Raw genomic sequence first — 26,073 nt, forward strand, 5'->3', positions numbered from 1 at the left:
AACGAAGAGTTTCAGCTGCCTCGTGAAGCCCGCGTTCAATTACATTCTGGATATTGTAACAGGTTAAACTCCTACTTATCCAGAATCGACCCTGACATACTCAATATATGAGTGTCCAGCATGCCCTTAAACCCACTCACCGAACACCCCTCTCCCAGCCCGTGGAAACAGTAAAATGTTTTTTACCAATTTTCCCATTTTGATAGGTGTTTTAACCTGAAGTCATTAGAGTTTTCAATCCGTCGGCGGCCGGACAAATTTTTCTTCGTGTTCGATGCAACAATATACGATGTTCGCCCAAGACAAATACAATACAGAAGGGACGTCAGGCACCTTAACAAAACAAATAAAAGGAGCAGAAATCACATGTTTGTTAAAATTCAGTCAATGGCTTTGTAGAAATTTGATTTGTGACATTTAAACTGCGCTTCACTTCAATTTCATTAGTTTATTAACTTTAAAAATAACAAATCTTTAAATCTCAATATGATCAAGCCATTCATTGAATATTCACAAACAAGTAATTTCTTTTCCTTTTTTGTTTTATTTGAAGCAATGACTTCAATCGGTTATCAAAGTCGCGAAAAATATATATGCGGTTTTTGGAAGACGCCACCTTTAGTTTTTGTACACCGTGCAATCAGCTGATTTTGACATTCAAAACACCAAATTGTATAAACAAAATGTTTGCCAATTTTGTTTTCGTACTATTGCTACCACCTTGTATGAATTCGCCTTGAACTTAGGTTTTGCACATATTTATGATAGTATTGTTTTCGTAGGTCATATATGCGTGGATTCAATATTTAAGTAAAATATTAATTCAAGTTAGGAATAATCAGTATTACAGATTGTTTTACACCATCAAATGCGACCGTGAAATAAGTATGCATTCAAAGCAAGTACTGTTTTGTTATTTGGTGTCTGAAATTAAAAATTGTTAAATTGGACCATCATGCCCAATCGGCAGCTGCCAACTCAATTGCGGTTCAGTTAAGAAATTTTAATCTCGAACTTTTTTACTGCATAGAAGTAATCTGTATATATCTGCATCTTTGGAGTAAATTGTAGTAAACAGTGAATTTCTGATTCAATGTGTCCCATAAATTGGCGACGCTTTTGTGAAGAGTGGCGCATCTGGATACGACCACTTTTGATCGTCACCTATGGTATATTTGCAATTATCATCGTACCATTGCTTATTGTCAATTCCGTAAAGGATGGATTTACGCGGAAAGATCAACTTATACTCATTGGAGGGCTTTTTGTGTTGTCCGCTGTACCAGTATCAATTTGGCACATCATACAGCATGTAATACATTTCACTAAACCGATTTTGCAGAAGCATATTATACGAATTTTATGGATGGTACCAATTTATGCCCTCAATGCGGTAAGCATAAAATTCTAAAAGGCATATCTAATGATTTATTTTTATGAATATTTTTGATATATTTACAGTGGATTGGACTATTTTTTCCTAAGCATTCTATTTACGTAGACTCTCTGCGTGAATGTTACGAAGCTTATGTGATTTACAACTTTATGGTCTACCTATTGCGCTATCTCAATTTAGGAATGGATCTAGAAGCCACCATGGAATATAAACCACAGGTGTACCATTTCTTTCCGCTTTGTTGCATGAGACCTTGGCCTATGGGTCGTGAATTTATACACAATTGTAAACACGGAATTCTTCAATACACAGTGGTCCGACCTATCACCACATTCATTTCTGTGTAAGTATAAGCCATTGCTTACTGTGCATCTTGCTTTATAATAACGAGATTATCTACTTTTTCGCGCTTAACTCCCAATCGACAATTAAAAAGCAAGATTACCCATACAAAACTTCTCTCCCAAAATCCGGGGTTATAAAATAATCTAAGATTATAAATATAGTTTTTGCTGTACAATTCTGTGTTTTGCTTAGTTATCGATAATTATTATTTCAAATGTAACGCTTTAGCTTATGTTAGGTATTATAAAATGTAAAATGGAATTTCGCACTCCGTTTACGGATATCCTCTAACTATCTAAACAAACCAAAAACATTAAAATATTCCACTAAACCAATTTCTAAGTAAACCCTTTATCAGTTTACAGCTGATTGTAAATTTTTCAGCTAATGTGTCTGCCATATGTGAACGGGTAGATTAATTTTTCTGTATTTATTTCTAATCATTGCATAGGTATGTGAATGTAGATACTTTTAGCTAACAATTAATTTTGATTCATATGAAAAGATTTAACAGCATGAAAATTTGTATGTAATATTCGAGAAATTTTTGAATTTCAATTAATTGCGCGAACATGTTCATTCAACGTAATAGTCCTAATTTTCTGGTAAATTGCAGAAAAATCTAGGCTCATCAAGTAAATGCTTGCGGCCGCCGTAGCCGAATGGGTTGGAGAGAACGTATGTTCGAATCTCGGTGAAAGACCAAAATAAAGAAAAATGTTTTTCTAATAGCGGTCGCCGCTCGTCAGGCTATGGTAAACCTCTGAGTGTATTTCTGCAATGAAAAAGCTCCTCATAAAAAAAATATATCTCCCGTTCGGAGTCGGCTTGAAATTGTAGGTCCCTCTATTTGTGGAACAACATCAAGACGCACGCCACAAAAAGGGTGTACGCGCTAATTATATGCGCGCAACACTCTTTTTACACGGTCTTTTTTTTACATGATTTTGAAATAACACTAATGAATTTTTTACACCAAATTTTCGTTCTTGCACGAATCTCTAAATAAAATAATTTTTTTTTTTTAACAAAACATAATTCCTAAAAGGATGTCTTATCAAGCTAAAAAGTTTTCGTGTAAGGGCAATAAGTACATTTAAGAACTAATTAAGTCCAACTGTATCTACATAAAAATTTCTACGTAATCTTTAGTTAGCGTCTAGCTGGATAATAAGTACAAAGGACAATGTGGCGCTAAATTAATCATCCAATTTCGTTTTTGAATCAGTTTTTATACATACAAAAAAGTGATTTTGAGTGATGGAACTTTTTATTTGACCTTTACTTGTCTATTTTACCATTGTTTGTCTGTATATTGCACTTGTTTAGTTCACAAGTGCCAAATATGACTGACGTACGACGCTATTTGGAAAAAAATATAAATTTTCCGATAGGGTGATTATCGAGTTGGAACCCTATTTCCATGAATCATGAATTTTAGGACCACAACTGGTGAGGCGTGAGCTGGTGCGTTGTCGTAAGGAAAAGGAAAATCACTCGACTTTCTCGATTCAAGCGAATGCCAAACACAAAGAACTTGACTGATCTGGCTGAAACTTGTTGTGTATTCTTTCAAGAGATGCTGCTAACTAAACATAACCTCGATACGCGCCAATAGTGCCATTTCCCTAACTTTACACAGATTTTTCAAACGACCCTCGTACTTACAAATAAATTGCCTTACCTTTCAAGCCCATTTTGCGCTCAGTCATCGTTATTTGGTTTTTAAAGAGCCGAATCATTTAAGTTATTTTTCTTATTTTTTCTCTTTCGAGTAGAAAACTATTTGTAGGCAAGTAAGAAAAAGGGGAACCAAAACTTAGCTTGTTCTGAATCGGAAAAAAGTTTTCTATAACGAAATTGTAGAGGAAAACTGCAGAATTTTGATAAATTCAATGCCGAAATGCATACAAATCGTTTTTAAAGCTAAAGGATGCTTGGTAGAATATTAAGAAAACTAGATAAGTTTGCATCAATATTTGCAATTTTATATGATTTTGTTTGTGAAAATGCAGGCATAGTTAAGCAAAATACATAGAAACTTTATTTCTAATCATCCCTTTTAAAAGGCTATTTCACAAATTTATTAAATCAAAAATATAAAAATATTCTCATGTAAATAAGTAATCAGAAACTAAAATTTTGGGATATCTTCATTATTTTCCTTTAGAAAATAAAAATTAATACAAGAAAAATAATTTTAGGTAACAATATGTATTAATTGTTTTTTTTTCTTTGATTTTATTTCCATATATTTTTATCCTCAAAAGTATTTGCGAGCTATGTGGTGTCTATGGAGAAGGAACATTTGCGGGAAACGTGGCATTTCCTTACATCATTGTGATCAACAACATTTCACAGTTTGTTGCCATGTACTGCTTGGTGCTCTTCTACAAAGCTAATAAAGTAAGTAATTAAAATGAATTTAAAACGTATTGTGAAATATTTTGTACCTTTTTTTTTATAGGAAGACCTTAAGCCAATGAAACCGATACCAAAGTTTCTTTGCATTAAAGCAGTGGTATTCTTCTCATTTTTGTAAGTTTGTTTTTTACTTTCCTTATTTTTGCAAATAAAATATAAAGGTTTTTAATATTTTGTTTTTTTCAGCCAAGGTGTAATATTGTTTTTACTAGTCTACTATAAGGTTTTGCAAAAATTATTCACACTTGGAGACGATACGAACTTGGCGTCAATGCTGCAGGTATTTAAAACTACTAAATTACTGTACATATAAATATTTCCCTGTTTTTTAAGTTTAGTGAATCTAAATTAGTCCTAATATCTATAATAATGAATAATAACAATTTTTGAATAATTTGAATAATTTTTACCATATTACAAGAGCGAAACCACCATATCGCAATTTGAAGAGTACACTCATATTTTTATATAAAAAATTCCTGTTAGTGCAAGCTCGTTCTTCTCCTTCTAAATATCCTTATCGATTATTGTGTATTTATGGGAGCATCTGGATGGTGCTCGACTATAGTTGGACCTGGTATTCAATTTTCCTCTGCTACTACCAGTTGGTACCATTGGATTTCAAGGTTGACATTGTTATGGGTGTTAATGCTGGTTCCTAGATAAACGAAGTCCCTTACAACCTCGAAATCATAACTGGCAACAGTGACGTGGGTGCCGATAAGCGAGTGCGCCGTCTTTGTTTGATGACAGGAGGTACTTCGTTTTGTCCTCGTTCACCACCAGACCCATTCGTTTTACTTCTTTATCCAGTTTGGAAACAGTTATTAAACGTTATATTTAGTAATCAATTCGATGCATTGTTCAGTTGTCATTTAGTATAGGCAAATATTTCAACTGGTCAAGAGGCTGTGTAAGTTCTGGATTTTTAAGCCAACTTGTAGGTTCTTCTCTTACAAAATCACAATTAATTTTGAAAGCATTCCTTTTAATTGAAAAGGGTACTGCAGGGGTCGAAAATAGAAAACGCAGTTCCTACAGGTGAAAAATTCCAATTTATTATCAATGCTTTTATAATCACATATCGATCTTAAAAATAAAAAGTCATGATATGGTTCTTGGATTGCAAGTAGAACCTCAAACCATACTTTTAACGTTTATATATAATTGGCTCTTACACCTTTTATTGGGTGTTTAGCTGAGCTCCTCCTCCTAATGGTGGCGTGCGTCTTGATTTTATTAGCTCTGATCGAAGCTAGTGGTGCCTACCAGACAATTACAATAAGTTTCTCTCAAGTAACCTCTCCAAGTTAATGCAAGCGTCATTTTTCTTTCCGGTGTTACTTGCGTTTGTGCCAAAACAATGAGCAGCTACTCGCTCAGCAATCCCCCATTTGGCATGCAAGGCGTTTGCCGTTTCAGTTCCCTTTCCGCCTGTTTTCGGAACTCCGTTAGTCGCTCAATCGGCTTAAATGTGATTATATGGTATTACGAGACCCAACACTCAAATCCAAAAAGGAACGCTGAAGAGTGGTGTCCTCCCCTCTTCTATATCTTCTAGCTCTTCCAATCTCCAGAGAGAGTCATAAGCCGATGATTGTTCGATAATGATATCCGGCCTTAGCAGCGATGACTTGTGTTCGAAAGCAAACGATTTATTCTCTGAATTTAATCTCTTCTTCACTGCCAGGAGTCTTACACTCTTTCCTACAAAATCAACGGTGGCCCTTTGTTCAGCTTGGTCGAAAGAGGACAAAAATTATTCCTCCAGGAAGCCTACTAAGCGATTGCGAACTGAACAAATATCGCCTGCAGCTCCGAAATCTTATAAAAAGTGGTATTATCTGGTAAGCGAGGGAACCTCTAGTTCAGAACAAGCATTAAGGGAGGAGTACAAATCCAACAAAACGCGTTTATTGCTCCAAAATAATTTTGAGGGATAACTCGTCTATTTTTTGCTTTGGAAAATTACATTTCTGGTTTTAGAGGATACTTCAAAAGTGAAAATATGTAAAGGGTGTTTTTTAGTTTAGTAAGGTTTAGCAAGTCATCAGAACAACGCTTCCAAATTGTGAAAACTTATAGAGCACTGGCGGCACCATGCTGACTTAATTTTTGTTTCCAAATTAATCAGCTAAATATCGAGGACATTTGGTTCCGACAAGAGCCCTAGAGCTCACTTAACTATCGATTTATTGCAACATTCAAGCCACCATTGTCGCTTTACGGCCAGATTTATTGGAAAACTTTGTCAAAAATTTTACTGATCCAATGGACTATGTAATTAATTTATGGTCGCGGCGGACGTATACCGAATATAATAATGAAAAGGTAAATGCCAGATTTAATAAAAAAGCTTCATTCCAAAATATTTCTGTTTTGTAGTATCATTTTAATTTCTCAAGCTTTTAAAAAACACCCGATATATGCATAAAATATAATAATACATTAGGGCGGGTCAAATGTTTTCTCTAATTTGTTTTGGGCGACGGAAGTATTCTACTGATAATTTTGAACGAAAAAGTTCATGGAAGAGCATAGCTCTGAAAAAGACTTCGTGCCCTTATTTTTCATTTGAATCCTCAATTTTTTTTTTATATTGTTACATTTTCTTTTTTAAATGTATGTATTATATTATATATTTGTAATTTTTGGACACGATAAACTCATTTCTGATATTTTATTTTGATCAAACCCCTTCGCTTAAGCTCCATTGCCCCACTTGTTTTAGATTTGTCCAATGCATCATATAAATAGATAACGAAATGACAGCCCATTAATATATAGCTGGGCAACACAACAACAAATGTAATGGCATTTTTAGCTGTATTTCGAGCCGTGTAATTACACTATACAACAAAAAATTCTTTTCTGGCAATTTATTCTAGTAGTGGGGATGAAAAAGGACATGTCATCTAGGTCCATATGGTTCAATATGAAGGTTCAAGAAATTGGAAGGGCCACCACGTCTACCGAAAAATGGGCGCAATGCGCGCTACGTTTGTGTTAATGAACACTCAATTTGATAATAAAGTTTTATCATTTGAACGTGCTCAATCGTGTAACTTGTCATGCTGATTTGGCATAAACAACTTAATAATAAACAATGTAATAATAAAAAACATATGTCACCAAAACAAAATGGCTGCCACGCAGTGTAATATTACAGTGATAAATATAGTGAATAGAATTATTTCTGGAACATTCTCCTGCTAGTGCTAGTGCTAGTTTATTATAAAATACTTTTAGGTTAGGGGTTTCAGGCAGAAGTCTTTGCGATTCTGCAGGCATGCAGCATGCTTAGGGAACGCGGGAGATATCAACATTTTTTCCAATAGTCAAGCTGCGATCAAGGCTCTGACGACGTCATGGTGTAGATCCAAATCGGGCAACTCCTGTAAGGAGGAGATGAAGTATCTTGGGTGTGCAGTTAACATTTCTCTGATCTGTGTTCCAAGACATAGGCACATAGGGTGAAATGAAACTACTGATGAGCTTGGTAGGAAGGGGTCGACTGAATTGATTTCAGAGGTCTCACACACTCAGATAGTCTTGGGGACTCCACACCATTCAATTTCTAAACTTGTTGCTTCTCGGTCTTTGGACAATTGACACTCACGCAGAAAAGCCGGGTTTACCATTTAATACACATTTCAGAAGCTGTGCGGACATTTTAGACAGCCAGACTATTAAGGTCACTGGGTGCTCCTTTCTTCGGCAGCCTGGGACAGTGCTCCAACCTAAATCCCATCAATCTCCGTTACATCAACAGCTCTGGTTGGCTGTAGATATCTGCTCATTGGAGGTCTCATAATGGCGCTTTAGCGCCACTTGAGGAATGCCAGTCCGGTACTTCAACCATTTCACCTACATATTATATTTTTTTAACTTAAAATAAAATATCTGCAATAAGTATTTTTTTTATTTATTTAGAAATTGGAAAAATTGTTGATTTTCTTTTAAAAATAGCCAATTAAGTAAACTTGCAATTTTAAGATCTCTAGTGGAGAGTTTTAAGCAAAATTAATATCAAAAAGAATTTCTCATACTCTGAAACCATTAAAAAAAAATAATTGGGGATTAATAACTAAAATTAAAAATTAAGAGGGCTCGAAATTAATTTTAGAACTGTACTTTCATGGCCTGTTTTTTGTTCAGAATTGCCAGTAGAATACTTCAGTCGCCGAAACAAAGTCGGTTACGCCCCAATTGACACGCCCTAATATACATATATGAAACTAAGTTATAATTTTTTTTTTTGTTTCAGAACTTTCTCATTTGTATTGAGATGTTCATCGCAGCCGTGGCACACATTTATAGTTTTCCGCATCATCCGTTCCATATCAATTCTCCTCAATATTGGAATAATCCGAATCATAATTGGTGCCGTGCTTTTCTCTCCATGATGGACATCTCGGATATGCAACAAGATGTTACCGAGCATTTGGGGGTAGTAAGCAGCTCTATTAGCCGACATTTTCAAGGTCGAAGCAACTATCAACCTTTATCGCGCGGTACCCGCCGATCCAGTGGTGAGACGGAATATTTAATCAGCAAACGACAAGATAGTGACAACAATCCGGAGGCTATAATCAGTGACATGCCGACAGCGAGTTCAATGGTCGGCGATGTGATGATAGTTAGTAGCAAGGGCGGCGTTGTTGGACAAACAGGTAATAGAAAAAGACATAATTCGAATTTCGCTAGTAAACCATTGGCTAAAGCCAATCGCTACGGAGCTACAGATAATCTTGCATTGCCTGTTGGCGAAATCGCACTAACCACTGATTCTACATCTCACATCCACATAGCAGACATGCATTCAGCCTACAACACATCGTGTGCCGTTAACGCAGAAGCCGCCGGAACGCATTCCAATTTCGGAATAAATATACAGAAACGAGAGGTAAACGCTCGCGAACGCTCACCTCAGCAAGTGTATGGCGCCCCCGTACCTGGTGGCAATAGCTTTTTACAAGCACGCAACGTAGGTGTACATTCCAGCAGCATTCCCGACACAGGCGACGATTTTGTTTCGTTAATTGGGACTGGCAGATGACATCGTAATATAGGAAGTAGTAGCAATAGTCAAAATTATAATCCATCGGCAGTCGATTTGACATCAGTGTCAGTTTCGGCGTCGATTGGTATTTCTAGTAGTCTTAAATTATCGACAGGTGGCAGCGGTAATAGCAGTTCCCCTGATTGGCTAAGCACGTCCCATTCTGAAGATGATAACGATAATGACAGCGACGACGACGACAATGATTACAACAACATAACATTAAGCGATGGTAACGTTAGTGACATTCGGCGCACGGGTGACTTTGGGGGAGGCAATTTTGCTGCTAGCGCATATGTTGATGAGCAGCGTGGCCACAATGAAATGTCACCAGACTACATCGCAACGAGACGATCACCACACAGACCTACTAACAGCGGGCACATCACATAGATAACTCAACAGCCGTGGTACTAAGAGCAATATGTTTATTTATCTTATTATTTTATTTCACTGTGTATTATTTCTTTTTTACTTACGTAATTTAGAAGTTCTTGTTATTTCGTGCATTTATGAGTTGTATATTATCGGCAAAGTGATGTTTTTGCTCATTTTATATCGATTTTGCTTTTTGCCTAATTATTTTTGATTTTCCGTTTGAAGAGCTGAAACAGTTCATCTTTTTTATGTGGAAGAAATTTCAGGCATTAGTAACGTAATCATGTGGCCTTTTCATACGGAAGTAGAAAAAAGTGTTATTTTCTTATTAAGCAAAAAAGACTGGGGTTCAAATTATTTACTTAGAAGTAGCTGTTTCTAAAGCGAACTTACGTTTTATTAAAATTAACTATAGACTTTTTGTAGTTGACCACGTGAATTAATTTGGGAAGTTTATGTGTAAGACGGAATGACGAATAGAAATCTTGAATATCAATCAAAAAATTCGATTATGAAGTTTATTTAAAGCGCATAATTAAACTATAGGCACCTTAAATAAAAAAGAAAAAATATCAAAAATGCTCATAAATTCTTGGGTACGATTCATGTGATTAATTATACAATATATAAATCCGTTGTCGCATTAATGACTGTAGAAAAGGCGCGGAACTTTTAGTGCTTTCCGGTTCTTAGAAAAATAGCAGCAAGCAAAATAATTGAACAGTAATATAATTTGCCAATATTATTTATAATAAATGGAATTTTAAAACACAAATTTCACTATAAATTTGTGTTCTATTTTGAATAACTTTAAGCCACCGAAAAAAGATGATGTCAAAAATATAAATATTTATACATTTAAAGATCGAATAATGAAACGAAGACATTTAAAGGTAGTTAATTGGAAAGTGCACTATATCCACATATTAATTAACATAATATAGTTTTATTCCGAAAAAGCAAAGTGCTTAGAGATCAACAGAATATATAAAATAGGATGAAGAATTTATCTAGTTCTGTCAGTTTATAAATGTGCGAATAAAAAAAATAATCGATTTAAAATAAAAATGTATGTGAATATTTAGAAAAGCATAGAATCTTTACAACGAGCTAAACTATGGACTCAACTAACTCGATTTATCAGGCTTTTATGTTGGGAATATACATAATATTAATATTATTTTACTTGTTGGAACAGAAAAAGTAGCAGCTGGAGCTATAAAAACAGTCATGGAAGCGTCATTAGTTATTTCTGATATTATTTAATTTTATTAATTTGTATCATTTTATTATGTATTTTTTATTACAATTAACAATAAAATGGACGTTTCAGCGAAAATAATTAATATATCGGATTATTAAGTACATACTTGGACAAATAATGCAACGCCACGCATTTAGAGAAAAATTTTGACGTTCCATTCTTAAATAAAAAATATAACATATATCGTCTACTGCAAATAGAACAAATTTCAACACTTCAACACTTTACAATCGGATAGACCAGAGCGAGTATATACATACATATATATTGTATATATAAGTACCCATGCTACATAAAAACACTTTAAAGACAAACTAATATTAGGTTGAAAGATCGTTAAACACTTAAAAAGTAAGACACTGGAATTGTTGACTGACCGAACAATACGTCGACACATGTCTTTTCTGCTTGAAGGTCTTCAACTGCGATAACTGCATATCGAAACTGGTTCATTATGTACTCTAATAAATATTGATAGTTATATTGCTGATGCCAGCGGCTCAAGGCACGTAAAAGTTTATGCATACATTCGTCAACAAAGGCTTATGGCATTCAATTGTTGTAGTTTGTGCGACCTCCCAGTTCTAATAAGTATCGATCGGGATGATCCATCCAATCGGCGGCAGTTAATTTAACTGTACGTTGTCGTTCAGCTTCTTTTATTTGCCATTTTTTAATATCCAATTGCACATCACGTGATGCCTTATCACCGCAGCCCCACACCTTTAAAAGAATTCAATAGACGAAAGTATGAAAATACAAATGATATGGTAATTTTTTACTACATTTAACACAATTTGATAATGAATCAAGTAAACAATTTCAATGTGCGTCCGCGATACATGCTTCTCTCTTTCATATGTATAAATATTTACCAACATTACCCCAATGCATAATTAGATATGCATTCTATTGGTATTGACTGTAATTCTTTGTGTCGCATTCATATGTATTATATTGATAAAATAAACGTGAATTTACGCTTTATTACGATGCTAAGGATTGTTTCATTTTATTATTAGAAAGTTGTATTCCTTATTGTTGGAAATCATACTTGTTGTGGTAAAAATACCGGTATCAAGATATCAATGAAGAATCGGATTAGATAAACGCGTGCAACAGCATTAGAAAATAATTTTTTAATAACAATTGGTGCATACCTGTTTGCAAACATATTTAAATGATATCACTTGCACCTATAGCTTCGTACCTGCTGGGTACACTACAAAGTTACGTGCCGCAGAGAAATCAAGCAGCCTTCCTCTGTTATCGGCCGTATTCTCAAGCTTGATTTTCCCTACTGTTGGGTATTTAAATATAAAATAAATAAATAATTGGCACGTACACTTCTGTTAGGTATTTGGACGAGCTCCTCCTCCTATATGTAAAGTGCGTGTTGATGTTCTCCCACTAACGGAGGGGATTATAGTTTTAAACTGAAAAAAAAAAACTGATATCCATTATTGGCTAAGAGCTTTGCGGACTATCTGCCGCTTCCGTACAATTTCGGACGATGCTTCCTTTATTATTGCAGGTCAAGTCCTCGTAGACGTTTTGGCGAAAGAAATGCAGCGAGTGTATATAAGGCTATACAGAAGAAAGGCGTCATTCAATCGCCCACAGACAAGACCGGTGGAATAGGTAACCGAAAAGTAGATGGACGCATGGGCTAATACCCATTCTTACGACGTGGTAAGAAAGGAATTATGGGGAAACAAACTTCCACCTAACCCAATTCCTTTCAGGACACGGGGTATTTCGAAAATACCTCCATAGATTCGGCCATTACAGCTCGCCAAACTGCCCAATCTGCACGGAGGGAGAAGAGCACGCTGATCACGTCTTGTTGCAATACCCACCCTATGCTCCCGAGACCTGTAGCATATTAAACGGAGAGTATGTTATAGATTTTATTCTGAAATCGGGTGATAACTGAAAGCGAATCTGCGCCCATGCAAAACATATTCACAATGATTTGAGACGCGCGGAGCTCCGTAGACATAAAACCTAGCAGTCTATGAGCTAACCAGCCCCTTGAGGTAATACCTTTTTGGCAGTTCCGCGGAGAGAGTGGTAGATTGTGGAGAGGTGTTTAGTACGCAGGTGTAGCTGTAAGGCTATGCCAGTATAGCAGTACTCATGGTAGTTTCCTCTTCACGGGCGTCATCTCGAAAAAAAAACAGTTTTAAACCGACTCCGAACGGCAAATGGTTTTTTATGAGGGGCTTTTTCATGGGAGTAATATGTACACTCGGAGGTTTGCCATTGCCTGCCTAGGTGCGACCGCTATTAGAAAAAACCTTCTATAATTATGCTGCTTCGTGCACGGATATTCGTACCTACGCACTTCTGAATAGTACACATGAATTTATATATATCTTCCTGAATATATTTATATGAAATCGCTAAAAAGTTTAAATATTGCGCCCATATGCTTAGGCCAGGAACTTATAGAACTGCTCTTTGGTCTCGTCGCCCCTTTTTCCATCGGAACAAAAGCACAGCTGGGCAACTTCATTTACTAACTGGGGGACAAGAAGGAGAGAAGACAAGAGGTGTTCTCACCAATAAAAATGAGCATGAACTCTGAGTTGGAGCTCGAGAGTTGCTGAGGTTAAGTTTTAATTTAAATTTTGCCCGCATAATACTGGTTCGAGCTTATTGCATGAAATTCAAGCTTAAAGCTTATGTTGTTGAGTTAAAACTTAAAGCTTGGCTATATTTTGTTGTAAATTTATTGTCACATGAATTCGAGAATGAGAAGATTTTGTAGGCGTTTTAGTAGACAATATATGTATAAAGAAACAAATTTTGGTAATAAATTTTATTTGTTTTTGGATGATTCGACGAAGTTTGTACAGTGGTGTCGTTAGAAGGTTGTGTAAGAATACCCGTAAAAATGACTTAACACTGCCTCGTTTCCATGACAGTCGGTTCTATGTGACCGGAACGTCCCGAATTTATATCCGGTCAAAGATTCTTACTTCAGCAGCATTTCCCGTACATGTATGGGGAATGTTTATGCTGCTACAACAACAACAACTTAAAACTGCCTCATGATTGCCTTGTACTTTTTTAAAAGAATTTCACGAAGTTATAAGAAATTCACATGAAGTGAATTCACCGCCTCGAAGCCTTGAAGCTATCAATATTAAGTTTTAAAATTTATTCATGCAAATTTATTGACACGATCTTATCAGGACTTCTGGATATAAAGAGTTGTCGCATTATGAACGGTTCGTCCGTTGGGGCATTTGTATGAAGAACACCTCATTGGGAACATATTTGTTGCCGAAACGGATGAAAGTCCGATAACCAAATACAAATGAGTTTGTTTGCAGCCAATCAAAAAAAGTTGTTTACAGTTGCCACGGCAGTCGGTTCTACGTTACCGGAACGATCCGAATTTATATCCGGAAAAGGGCTGCCACTTCAGCAGCATTTCCCGTACATGTATGGGGAATGTTTATGCTGCTACAACAACTACAGCTGTTTACAGTATCGCTTTCACTTCGGAATCTATCCATATTTAGTGCAACAAAGCAGTCAAATACTACAGACCCAAAAAACTTACAAGGTATATAGAATTCATAAGGTTGGTTTCTTTCCAAATAATTAGCTAAGTTTCACTTGGCAATTCATTTCTTAATTGAAAAAGGCTAGCAGAAAAGAACAATGCGAGAATGAAAAGCTATTTAATTGGCTTAGGGAACATTGGAAACCGAGGATACTGAAGGGAGAAGGAGGGCTATCTAAGTTTTTTTGCTGGCTTATTTCTTTCAGCATACAATTCCGGCGGCCGGCGTAGCCGAATGGGTTGGTTCGTGACTACCATTCGAAAGAGCACAGGTTCGAAACCCCGGGCATGGCACAAATTGATAGAACAAGTTTTTCTAATAGCGTTTGCTCCTAGGCAGACAATGGCAAATCTCGTTCGGAGGCGGCGTAAAACCATAGGTCATAAATAAATAAATAAATAAAATAAGTAAATAAATAGGAAGAGAAGCTGGGCTAAACTCCCAAGAAGAGCATAAGTGCCAATTATATACACGGATATATATATATATATAGGTAGCTCCGTATGGCCTCTTGGTGCAAGAGTGGGACTTAACCCCCTTTTTTCGTAAAGCATTAAATCTTCATTGATTGAATAATTTTATACTCTGATCTATCGTCAACTTTTTTAAGAAATATGCTGACCGAATTAATTAAAATGCATTCAGCATAAAAAATCCATCTCTCTGTTTTTAATATTTTTTGCAAATAATGCTTTTCACTGCTTTTGATGTATTGCAGCAAACAGGAATAGTTCGTAAGAATTTTGCAAATAGTTAAAATCAATTCATTCAAAGAGTTATCCAAATTTATCAATTTTATCTCACATTCTGACACAAATATGAAATTGTTTTTAATACTAAAATAGAAGTGATAATGTATTTTTCGTTGATTTGGCTATAATTTCAAAGCAAATTATAAACACCATTAATCTTTACGTAGTATAATTGTATTTAATTACCTCTATTGCCAACAGCACTGCGGCCAGTCCTTTGCAATCTACACTTTCGAAATGTTCGTCTACGGCGATAATAGGTTTTCGTGGATCTGAACCAGCACGCAGTCCTTTGGGGTAGCCACGTATGCTCGTATTTAAGTACAAAATGTTGGGTTTTTTCTCCAATATCACAAACCTTAAAATATAATATAATATGTAACGCCCGAGGTAACACAATATATATATAAAACAACAGAAATATTTATATTCTTACTTTGGAAAAAGTTGAACTACACTACTGCCTTCACCACCCGTATACAAATGAGTTTCCTTCCATTCATTTGGCGAAGCAATACAATATGTCTGATCGTCCTTGGTATGTATTAACACAAGTGTTGGTCCGCGATAGCCAAGAACGTGATGCAAAAAACGATTAGCACCCAGTCCATGCTCATTTGAGTTGTACAATAAAGTCCAATGTGATGGTATCATAGAAAGTTTTTCTTTGAAAATTTGAGCTGCAGAAGACTTATTAGTGTTTGACGACTGTATCGTTTGGGGTTTGGAGTAAAGCGGAGGAAGCGCTCCAGCTAATAACCATGCTTGAGATAATGGCATTAATGAATCATAGTTTGAATCTCCCTCATCTCTGCCAGCTGCATCAGGGAATGGATTACGTTGTTCCAACACTGGTGTTTGAAGTTCAATGCCGCATGTCTGACCTTGTTGTTCGAGACCTCTATAAGATGTTGACAACATATGTACGCAATATTTATGCACCAGCAAAACCAATCGAATAAGATTCTGCTCAAACCAACGACAAACAAAGCCTACACTTAGGTTGTCGTGGCTAAAAAATATTGACTTGGTCACCGAGCCAAATGTTCTATTAATCTGTAATCAAAGGGTCAAGGTTATCCACTACTTTTGATAGCTATATATCAATTTACTTACTGCTGGGCACAACACTGCGTTGCCAGAATGTTGCATAGCTATAGTGTAGCAAGTAAAAAGTAGTCGAGTCACACCCTCTTTAGTAATGAAATCTGGATTATCCTCTTCTGCAAACATTTTTATATAGCATTCTAAAATTTTGTCATCGTCCATTATGCCAAGAAAACGTTCGCACTGTTGCCGGAATGCCACCGTGCCTAGATAGGCTGTGGTTGCTTTCGATGCACTATGCATTAGGCGAAAAAGTCGTTTGCCTAAATCAGCATAATGAGGAAACACTTGTGACTACGAAAGAGCCCACAACACTTAATGCCGCAATCAGTATAAAATAAGCATAACAATAATATTACTCACCACAAACACATCCGAAACTATACCATTGACCCCGTGCTTGACTGACTTCTCCTTAAGTATTTCAGATAACTTTTCAATTGGCACGAGTTGCGTTAAATACTTCTCCGTGACATCTGCACCCGATGCTGATCTACTCATTGCCTTCTCGGCTTTTAACGTAGCATTGCTATTTGCTACGGAAGATCCATCGCGTATGGGAAGCGTAGTTGTTGATTTAGGGGGTTTTTCCTTGGCTCCAGCTGGGGCCCCATTTGGGCCATCGCTGCCAGAGTCACTTCTTGAGTTTGAGTTTCCCATCGCACACTTTTGTTGAAGTAATCATCCACAGCTTAAGAAATTATAGAACTTAAAGTGCACAATATCTTTGTGAAAACAAGGAAGTTCGTCGACTCGACGACGATGACAATGTCGATCGCAATACACACAAATCAAATGGCGAATTTTTCCAGCTTTTATCTCTTCGTATTTTTTTTTATAAGATTGGCATCAGCTGTCAATATCACATCGTCCACAAACAACCGAACAGGGTTGAATTTAAAGTATTTGGCATTTCATTATCTAAAGACCCAATCAATTCTTCTCCGTTTAGTAACGGATTAGTGCATAATAGGTTCGTTACAGTGCATCCATTGTGAAACGAGTTTAACTTGCATAATCTAGTTTTTGAGCCGAAAGCGCCACATATACGTGCCGTACGGCATGTCGAAATGCAAAAAACCTATGCAACTATTTTCTTATGGCGTACGGCAAGTCCGGCGCAAATGACAACTGTTTAAAGAAAGAGAATTGTGCATCGCGCAGATTTTTATCGGTGGTAGGTTTTCTTATATCAAAGAAAATACCAAAAATTAATGGAATTTAAACTAACTCAAATACACTGTTATCTTTTCGATAAAAGCTTAGAACAGTATAAAAGGCTTAACCAAGTTCTCCTGAAAAAATGAATATGCGTCCATATCTCAAAATTGTGTAATTCATGGAAAAAAGGCACATTTTTATGATTTTTTTTTTGATGACACAGTTAAAATTTATTCGTCAAATCTTTTACTACATAAAACTATAGCATTTGAAGTATATTTTGTGAAATTTTCATCCAAAAATATGTAAAAATACGGCAATGGCAAAAATTATTCGGACGCATCTCAAAAAAAAGTAGTTTTGCGGTGCCCCTCATAACTCGGTGTTAAATCATCTGAAATCAAAAAACCAAAGTTATTTCGTTAGATAATCGTTTTCTCCGGGTAACGCCGAGAGGGTTTTTTGAAATTAAAAATTTTTCGATTTTTGGGAACACGTTAACGTCAAAAACACGATTTTCGCGTAAAAAATCGGTGAATTAGTTACCGTAAAAACAAAAGTATCAACAAATTCGAAAAAAACTCTTCGGCGTTACCTTGTAAAACATCTACAGAAAAAGTGTTCAAAATTTCAAAAGGATCGGTGCAGTAGTTTCAAAGTTATGAGGGGCACCGACTTTGAAAACGTAAGTTGTGGGAAATACGCTTTAACGCTAACGCTAAACGCGGTTGAGCCAGGTAGGTAGCAACACTTACATGGTTGTATCTTTGTAAGTTTTGCTCCGATTCATCTAAAATTTTCACAGAATATTCTTGAAAGGTTCTTCATTTAAAAAATCAAATAAAAAAAATGTAAAAAAAAAAAATTAAAAACGTTACCTCCTCCCCCCCTCAATAAATTTAGTTCGTTAAAATTACTTTTTATACAACACAAATTCACGCGCCTACAAAAATATTTTAAAAAGGGATGCGATGTACACCCAAATTTGAGCAGCTAAAATAGCCTGATAAGTAAGAAACTATACATTTTGTTGCAAAAATCATAACGGATTTTGTTTTATTTAGTAGAGTGCAAGCAACGTAGACCGGTATGGTCGGGGAAAAAAGCAAAGCCACCATTTGGAAATATGTAGCTCAAGCCAACGTGAGGAATGGGAAATTTTTTCAATTCTTTAATATTTAAATGACTGTAAGTAAATAAAGAAAGTAATAAATATTAATTATTGTAATGGTTTTACTTTGAATATTTGTACTTATATTAATGCAAACCTTTTTACGAGGGTTGCCTTTTATATTTTGCGTCCAATAATAAAAGCACAGTAAAACAATAATGAAAATGGCTTATTTTTTCAAAATATTCTCTTTTGAAGTCAATACACTTTTGCATTCGCCAATTTTGAAACCACTTTTGCCACTCGTAGGATTCCCTCAAAACGATTCCTCTTCAGGCACATTTTATTTTCGATTTTCGGGAACATAAAGAAATCATTAGGTCCAAATCAGGGCGGCAAGGCCAATGACTCATTAATTCGATCTTTTGAGTGCTTAAAACACTCTTGTGTGAGAACTCGCATTGTTTTAGCAAAGGATGGTTCATCTTCGAGGTTTGGTTTTTTTTAATTATCCGAAAACTTTTGGCAAAAAAATTAGTGTGCACCACTCAGAATTGACTGTTTTAAGTTGCTCTAGTAATATGGTCGCGACATGACCAGATTTTCGGGAAAAACATGTTACCATTTGCTTTGGGCTGCTTCTTCCGCGAACAGCTTTGTTAGATTAAGCCCGCTTTATAGCACTCGCAATGCCGACGGCTCATATTATAGGCGTGCTTTGAACAACCGCGGCTAAATTTCTTCAACATTTCTTTGCACCAATCGACACGTGCCCTTTTTTGAGATATTTGTAAAATTATGCGGTATCCAACGAAAACAAATCTTCTTAACGACCAAATATTTATGCAATTTTGAATTGTATGTTGGCTCATTAAAGCCAAATATGGGGTTTTTGGACAAATTATCAGATGCTATTCATGAAGATTTTCCATTAAAGATGATGATAATGGTATTTGGAAAAAGCATGCCTGCCGATTGGAATTTAAGTGTGCTCTACCCAATCCTAAATATCGCCTATAAGGTTCTAGCGAGTGTATGGTGTGAAAGTCTGAAGCCCACCGTCAACCAACTGATTGCACCTTATCAGTGTGGCTTTAGACCTGGAAAGTCTACAATTGACCAAATATTCACAATACGCCAAATCTTGGAAAAGACCAATGAAAGGAGAATTGACAAACACCATCTTTTTGTCGACTTCAAAGCTGCATTCGACAGTACAAAAAGGAGGTTCCTGTATGCCGCGATGTCTGAATTTGGTATCCCCGCAAAACTAATACGGCTATGCAAGATGAAGTTGCTCAACACCAGCAGCGCCGTTTGATACCTTGATGATATTAACATCATCGGCCTTAACAACTGCGCTTGTGAAAAAATTGAGGGAATAAATGTTTGCGAATTTAACTTTCTGTGCGTGCGTTTATTTCGCAGTGTGTCTATCTACTCCCTCCGCTGGCTAACGACTGATTTTTTAAATTGTACCAGTCATTAACGCAGCGGCAAATTCGGCGAAGGACACACTGCGGTATTCATATGCAAATTCCCGCTAATTCTATATATGCGCGTTTGTACATATGTATGCGAACAAGAAACAACGAAATAGGAACTCTGCATTGACCGTTACCTATTGTGCGGACATACTAGTTGTGTACAAACACGCATACACAGAATTAGCGGGAATCAAATACATAAAGTATATAGTACAACATACATATATTTTTACAACTAATCAAGGGTTCCCAACATTTTACAAGTATCAGGGGTTCCCAATATTTTACAACTAAGCAGGGGTTTCCAACATTCCCGCCTCCGTGAATCAACCCGATTCACCATAATCAACGTCCAGAACTGCCAATTTAGAGACGGCACGGCGCTTTAATCCACTCGAAGTGCGTACGTCAGCTCGTCTGACCTCACCATCCGCTCCTGCATACAAGCGTTCCACCTTGCCTCGACCCCAGTCCCAACGAGATATATTGGGGTCGCATATGAAGACGAGGTCCTCTATCTGCAGAGGTTTTGTTCGTTGGCACCACTTAACCCGGCGTGTCAATGTCGGAAGGTATTCCGCTATCCATCGTTTCCAAAAATGGTCGCTTAGTTGTCGAGCAAGACGCCACTGTTGTCGAAGAAAGCATTTGGTTTCCAGAACTTCGCTGGCAATCGGAGTTCGCGGTGTGTTGGCTTCACCGAGAAGGAAGTCATTTGGAGTCAGCGGCTGCTCCTGGTTGACATAGATGGGCAAGTGCGTCAACGGCCGAGAATTCACAATATTTTCCGCCTCGATTAGGAAGCAGTTGAGCGTGTGCTCCCGTGGCGACGTTTCCTTCAAAGTGCATCGTAGTACTCTCTTGACGCACTGCACCAATCGTTCCCAAGCGCCCCCCTCTGCCGGGTTGAAAGGCGAGTTAAATATCCACTCTACACCCCTTTGCGACAGCTCACCCTGCAGGCGATTGCAATCGAAGACTTCGCTGAAGCGCTTTGCTTCCATGTCAGCACCGACGAAGTTCTTCCCATTATCGGACCTCACACGTACGGGAACGCCGCGACGATTTATAAAGTTGCGCAATACGATTATACATGAGTCAGTGCTGAGGTCATGAGCCAACTCCAGATGCACAGCCCTGACTGTCAGGCACGTAAATAACGCCACCCATCTTTTTTCGTTGGCGCGGCGAACAGTTACTGTTATCGGTCCAAAGTAATCGAGGCCCGTATAGCTGAATGGCCTGACATAAGGAGTTAATCTATCAATCGGAAGAGGGCCCATCAGTGGCGATACGGCATGGATTTTTCTTAAGCGGCAAATGGCGCAATTGGCGACTATACTGCGCAGCAAACTCCTGAGACGTGGTATCCAATAAAGGCGACGTATCTCACAAATAGTGGCTTCTAGATTTTGATGATGCATTTTGACGTGGTAGTGCATGGCGACCAGATTTGAGAAACAATGCTTTGGCGGTAGTATGATAGGGCGTCTCGCGCTTATTGGGAGCCAGCTGGCAGCTTCTATGCGCCCTCGTACACGAAGAACACCATCTTCGTCTATATACGGCGAAAGTTGAATGAGCGAACTGGTGCGTGGCAGGTTGCGACCGCTTTCGATGTGTTGAAATTCTTCGGCGTATTCACCGCGTTGAACGAGGCGGCACAAACAAAGCTTTGCAGTCTCAACTTCTTTGGCAGTCAACCCATAGCCTCGGTCTGGCGGTTTACGGCGGCGGCAAACGTCAATGAATCGCAGGACCCATGCTGTCGTTCTCACCAGTTTACTGAATGTAGAGAATCGGTTGTAGTCTAGAAATGTACAGCTTACGATTGCAAGGGCGAATTTAGGACGTAGTTCCTTGTCAGCTTCCTCATGATGATTGCATGTAGAGCTCTCTGTCGGCCAATACTGCTCTTCTCGTAACAAAAATGGTGGTCCGCAGGACCAACGGGCGGATGAGCTAAAGTCGACAAAGTTATTAGCTCGAGTAGCCTCGTCAGCGACATTGTGCTCGGTAGGTAGCCATCTCCAATTTGCAGTAGTAGTTGTGGCTAATATTTCAGCGATCCGATGCTGTACAAATGGCTTATAGCGCCGATGTTCACTGCGAAGCCACTGGATCACTGTTTTGGAGTCACTCCAAATGACGCAGTCATCGATGTGCAAGGAGTGCTCCTCTCGTAGGCAATTCATCAAACGCGTACCCAATACAGCTGCCTGAAGCTCCAATCGAGGGACCGTCAATGACTTCATCGGCGCGCATTTAGTTTTGGCAGATATAAATGCGACTTCAACCTCATCGGCGGCATTAGTTGACCTCCAGTAGGCTACCGCGGCAAAGGCATCCTCGCTGGCGTCGACGAAAACATGGAGCTGCAAAACTTTAGGTTTCCCATTTCGATAATAGTATCGAGGGACGGTATATTCGGCGACCATTGGCAGTTGTTTACGCCATCCTTCCCATGCGGTGTTTACGTTGCTTGGCAGTGGCTCGTCCCACCGGATGTCATTCTTCCACACTTCCCGCATGAGGATCTTAGCGCTCACTACAAAGTTGCTAAGAAAGCCCAGTGGGTCGAAGATCGACATGACCACACTGAGAAGTTCTCGCTTCGTCGGACGGCGCCCTCCGTCCAAAACGTTGGAATCTACGTTGTTGAATCTCAGTTTAAACCCAAAGGTGTCGGTTGATGCCTGCCAAAACAAACCGAGGACTCTGTCCACCAGTACTCCTTCTTTATTTGCTATTTGACGGATATTCCCGCCACCACTAAGTGCTTCTGTCACTCTTAATGAGTTTGACGCGAAATTGCAAAGATCGAAACCGGCCATCTTATGTATTGCTCGAACTTGTTTCGTTATGTCAGCTGCTTCTTCCTCTGTGTCAAAGCTATCGACGTAGTCATCGACATAATGGTAGTCCAGTATCGATTTCACGGCTCGGGTAGCACCCTTGACTTTGTTGCCATACTCCAACGCATTGATCGTCTTCACATAATTGGCGGCACAAGGCGAACATGCTGCTCCAAAGGTCATTACGCGCATCTCATATACCTCGGGCTGTCTGGTACTATCACCTTGACGCCAAAGAAATCGTTGCGCACATCTGTCGTCACGTTGAACCAGCACCTGGTGAAACATCTCTTTGATGTCCCCACACACGCCCGTTGCTCCTTCCCGAAAGTGGAATAGTATAGCAGGCAAGGACCGATACTCTTGCGGACCCTTCATAAGCTGTGAATTAAGGGACACACCGTCCACTTCAGCAGCTGCGTCGAACACCATGCGTAACTTGCCTGGCTTATTTGGATTCTTCACGGCAAAATGAGGCAAGTACCATGTTCTGTTGCAAGTTAAAGCAGCTTCTTCTGGCGACAGCTTTCGTGCGTAGTCCTTCATGACGTAGGAACTTATGATTCGGTTATATTCAGCGGCAAAGTCTGTATCGCGCCTCATTTTTGCTTCAACACCCGCTAATCTTTTCAAAGCCATAGAATAGCTGACAGGTAGCTGTATGTCGGAACGTTTCCAGAGCAGACCAGTCTGGTATCTTCCTTCAACGCGGCGTGTAGTAGACTTCAATATTTCCCGAGCACGGACGTCAGCTTCACTCTCCATGATAGGCGCAGCTCGAACCCCAAAGCTTTCCGTCTCGAAGTATTCAGCAACCATATTATGAAGAGATTGATCAGTGTGGCAGTTAACGAATAAGCATGATGGCAATGATGGATCGGAGTTCATTGTTGACCCAAATACGACCCATCCTAGTTCAGTATTCGCAGCGAATGGCCCACACTTGTTTAGCTGCATTGTTGTTGACGGCAAACCGAGGTGGCAGTGGTCGAGTCCGATTAGCAGCTTTGGCTTGACTTGTGCGTATGGTTCAACTGCCAGCTTATTCAATTGGCTTTCATGGCAACGCAAATCGGCTTTATTCAGACTCTGAGAAGGCAGCTGCAAGTTTGAAACACCATAAACCCTTCGTAACTTATGTCTCTTTTGCATACCGGCACCACTCACGAGTAGATCTACCACCATGGCCGACTCCTGAGCGGCACGTCCTCCGAACCACTGTAGGTTCAAGCGTTCAGTCCGGCCACGTAGGCCGAGCTCTTCAATTAGTGTGCTATCAATCATTGTTATTGACGAACCTTCATCTAAAAGTGCGTATGTCTCAACGCGCTTTTGGTTCCCATACAGCACGACCGGCAGAATCCGAAATAATAACTTACTATTGTTATCTGTACTGCAACTAAGGACCGCTGCACCCGCATCACCTTGCTGTTCAATACGAGACGCTGGCTGCGTCCTCGTACTAATACCTGTATGTGTATCGGCAATGGAAGTACGTCGTTGGCGATCTCGAGGCCGCGGTGACTGGTTTGATGACCCATCGATTATTTTCCCAATATCGTGCAACAATTTATGATGCCACCGTTTGCACCCGTCAGTTGAACATAGTTTGCGCCGTTGGCAATTGCGCGACCCATGTCCAACGTTGAGACAAGAAAAACAAAGGTGACGTCGTTTCACCTCCTCCCACCTTTCCGGCACTGTAAGTTGACTAAACTGCGTACAATCGGCTGGCTTATGTTGGCCCTGGCAAATAGGGCAGGCTGAGTGACGTTGAGATTCGGCAGCGTGCAACACAACCCGACGCCTCGAATCTTTCGCTGCTTCCCCATCGTAAACCGTGCAGATGACATTGGCAAGTTGAGTGAGCCAATCGCTAAAATGCTGAACAGTTGCGTAAGGCTGTAAAGATGACGCAAAGACTGCCCATTCGATACGCTTGCTCATGGGTAACTTTCCGACGAGCTCATCGAGGAGTGTTGGATTCACTAAATACTGCTCTCCGCCACACGCGGAACGTAAAAATGCACAAACGTTGCTAATCTTCGTCGCAAATGGTATCAACTTTACCACTGAGCTTTCCGATATCGGGGCAATTTCTCGAACATGGGCTAGCTGGCTTCGAATTAATTGCTCTGGGCGACCGAATCGGAACTTAAGTTGCTCTATGATATTGGCCACGTTGTTTGGATGGATTAGTAGCGATTTAACAGCTTCTCGGGCTTCACCCCTTAAGCACTTCTGCAGGCGTAAGTTGTTTTCAAAGCAACTGTACCCATAGACAGTGGTCGACTCGGTGTAGGCAGTAAAAAATATCGGCCAGTCCTCTGGTTTCCCGCTAAACTCCGGCAAATCTTGCAATTTCCTTGGCTGGGTTGAAAACTGCAAGGGTAAGGAGCCCACGTTAGCGGAAATTGGCACCGTTGACGGAAGACTGCTAACAAATGTGTCGCACGGAGGTAAAGTCGAGCTGTTGTACGTCCCATTTGTTGAGGATGTGTAAATAAGCGGTGAGGAACGAGTGGCGGTGTACATCTGATAACGTGTAACGTTCTGAAGTGGCGGCGGCGGCGGCGGCTGCATCGTATGCACACAGGTAGCAGCACATGTTATTAACGGCGATTGCGGCTGAAGCAACTGGATCTGTGTCATCGGCAGGCTTGATGACGGCAAGGCAGATTCGTTGGCGGAACTGTCGCTGGGTGCACTGGCTATGCTTTGCGCATCAGCGCGCTGGGCTTCGTTGGTTAACTCGTGTTCCCTTATTTTGTCTTGGGCAACTTTCAGGCTACGTTCAAGCGCGGCGATGCGTTTTTGCATAGCCTGAAACATCACTTCTTGGCGGGCGGCAGATGAAGCACGAGTGGTGACTCCCTCGGCAACGGGAGCACTTGGCAAATCCACTACACCGACGGCAGTGCCAGCATCCGACACCCTTTGCTGGTCGGGTACTGATGCAGGTGTAGTGGCCTTTGAAACTGGTGTCGCCATAGTTACCTAGGTCCTGGCTGGAACAAATGGCGAACAAATGTACTTTCGAACGGACTTGCGAAATAAAAGTTTGTGAAAAAATTGAGGGAATAAATGTTTGCGAATTTAACTTTCTGTGCGTGCGTTTATTTCGCAGTGTGTCTATCTACTCCCTCCGCTGGC

General features: G+C 39.0%; 3 protein-coding genes across 5 annotated transcripts; 1 reads left to right on the top strand and 2 right to left on the bottom strand.

Annotated features, from left to right (window-relative positions):
- Positions 1–753: 753 nt before the first annotated feature.
- On the top strand, positions 754–10,154 carry LOC129246935 (transmembrane protein 184C). 3 transcript variants are annotated; one of them, XM_054885691.1, is made up of 7 exons: positions 754–1,393; positions 1,462–1,739; positions 4,012–4,147; positions 4,209–4,279; positions 4,352–4,445; positions 8,433–8,838; positions 8,977–10,154. In XM_054885691.1, the coding sequence occupies exons 1-7, from the start codon at positions 1,094–1,096 to the stop codon at positions 9,222–9,224; spliced, it is 1,533 nt and encodes a 510-aa protein (XP_054741666.1). In that variant the 5' UTR covers positions 754–1,093; the 3' UTR covers positions 9,225–10,154. The 3 variants fall into 3 exon arrangements, with proteins under 3 accessions (XP_054741666.1, XP_054741667.1, XP_054741665.1); XM_054885692.1 differs by having other exon boundaries at positions 8,980–10,154; XM_054885690.1 differs by having other exon boundaries at positions 8,433–10,154.
- A 663-nt stretch (positions 10,155–10,817) lies between these two features.
- LOC129246936 (uncharacterized) lies at positions 10,818–17,166 on the bottom strand. The gene is made up of 5 exons (XM_054885693.1): positions 16,670–17,166; positions 16,316–16,600; positions 15,636–16,255; positions 15,386–15,557; positions 10,818–11,592 (listed from the first exon to the last, which is right to left on the bottom strand). The coding sequence occupies exons 1-5, from the start codon at positions 16,964–16,966 to the stop codon at positions 11,422–11,424; spliced, it is 1,545 nt and encodes a 514-aa protein (XP_054741668.1). The 5' UTR covers positions 16,967–17,166; the 3' UTR covers positions 10,818–11,421.
- Positions 17,167–20,391: 3,225 nt separating this feature from the next.
- Positions 20,392–25,911, bottom strand: LOC129248709 (uncharacterized). Its single transcript, XM_054888337.1, has one exon. It carries the CDS (start codon positions 25,909–25,911, stop codon positions 20,392–20,394), a length of 5,520 nt encoding a protein of 1,839 aa, XP_054744312.1.
- Positions 25,912–26,073: the final 162 nt, after the last annotated feature.

This window comes from Anastrepha obliqua, chromosome 5, assembly GCF_027943255.1.
Source record: "Anastrepha obliqua isolate idAnaObli1 chromosome 5, idAnaObli1_1.0, whole genome shotgun sequence".
Taxonomy (NCBI): domain Eukaryota; kingdom Metazoa; phylum Arthropoda; class Insecta; order Diptera; family Tephritidae; genus Anastrepha; species Anastrepha obliqua.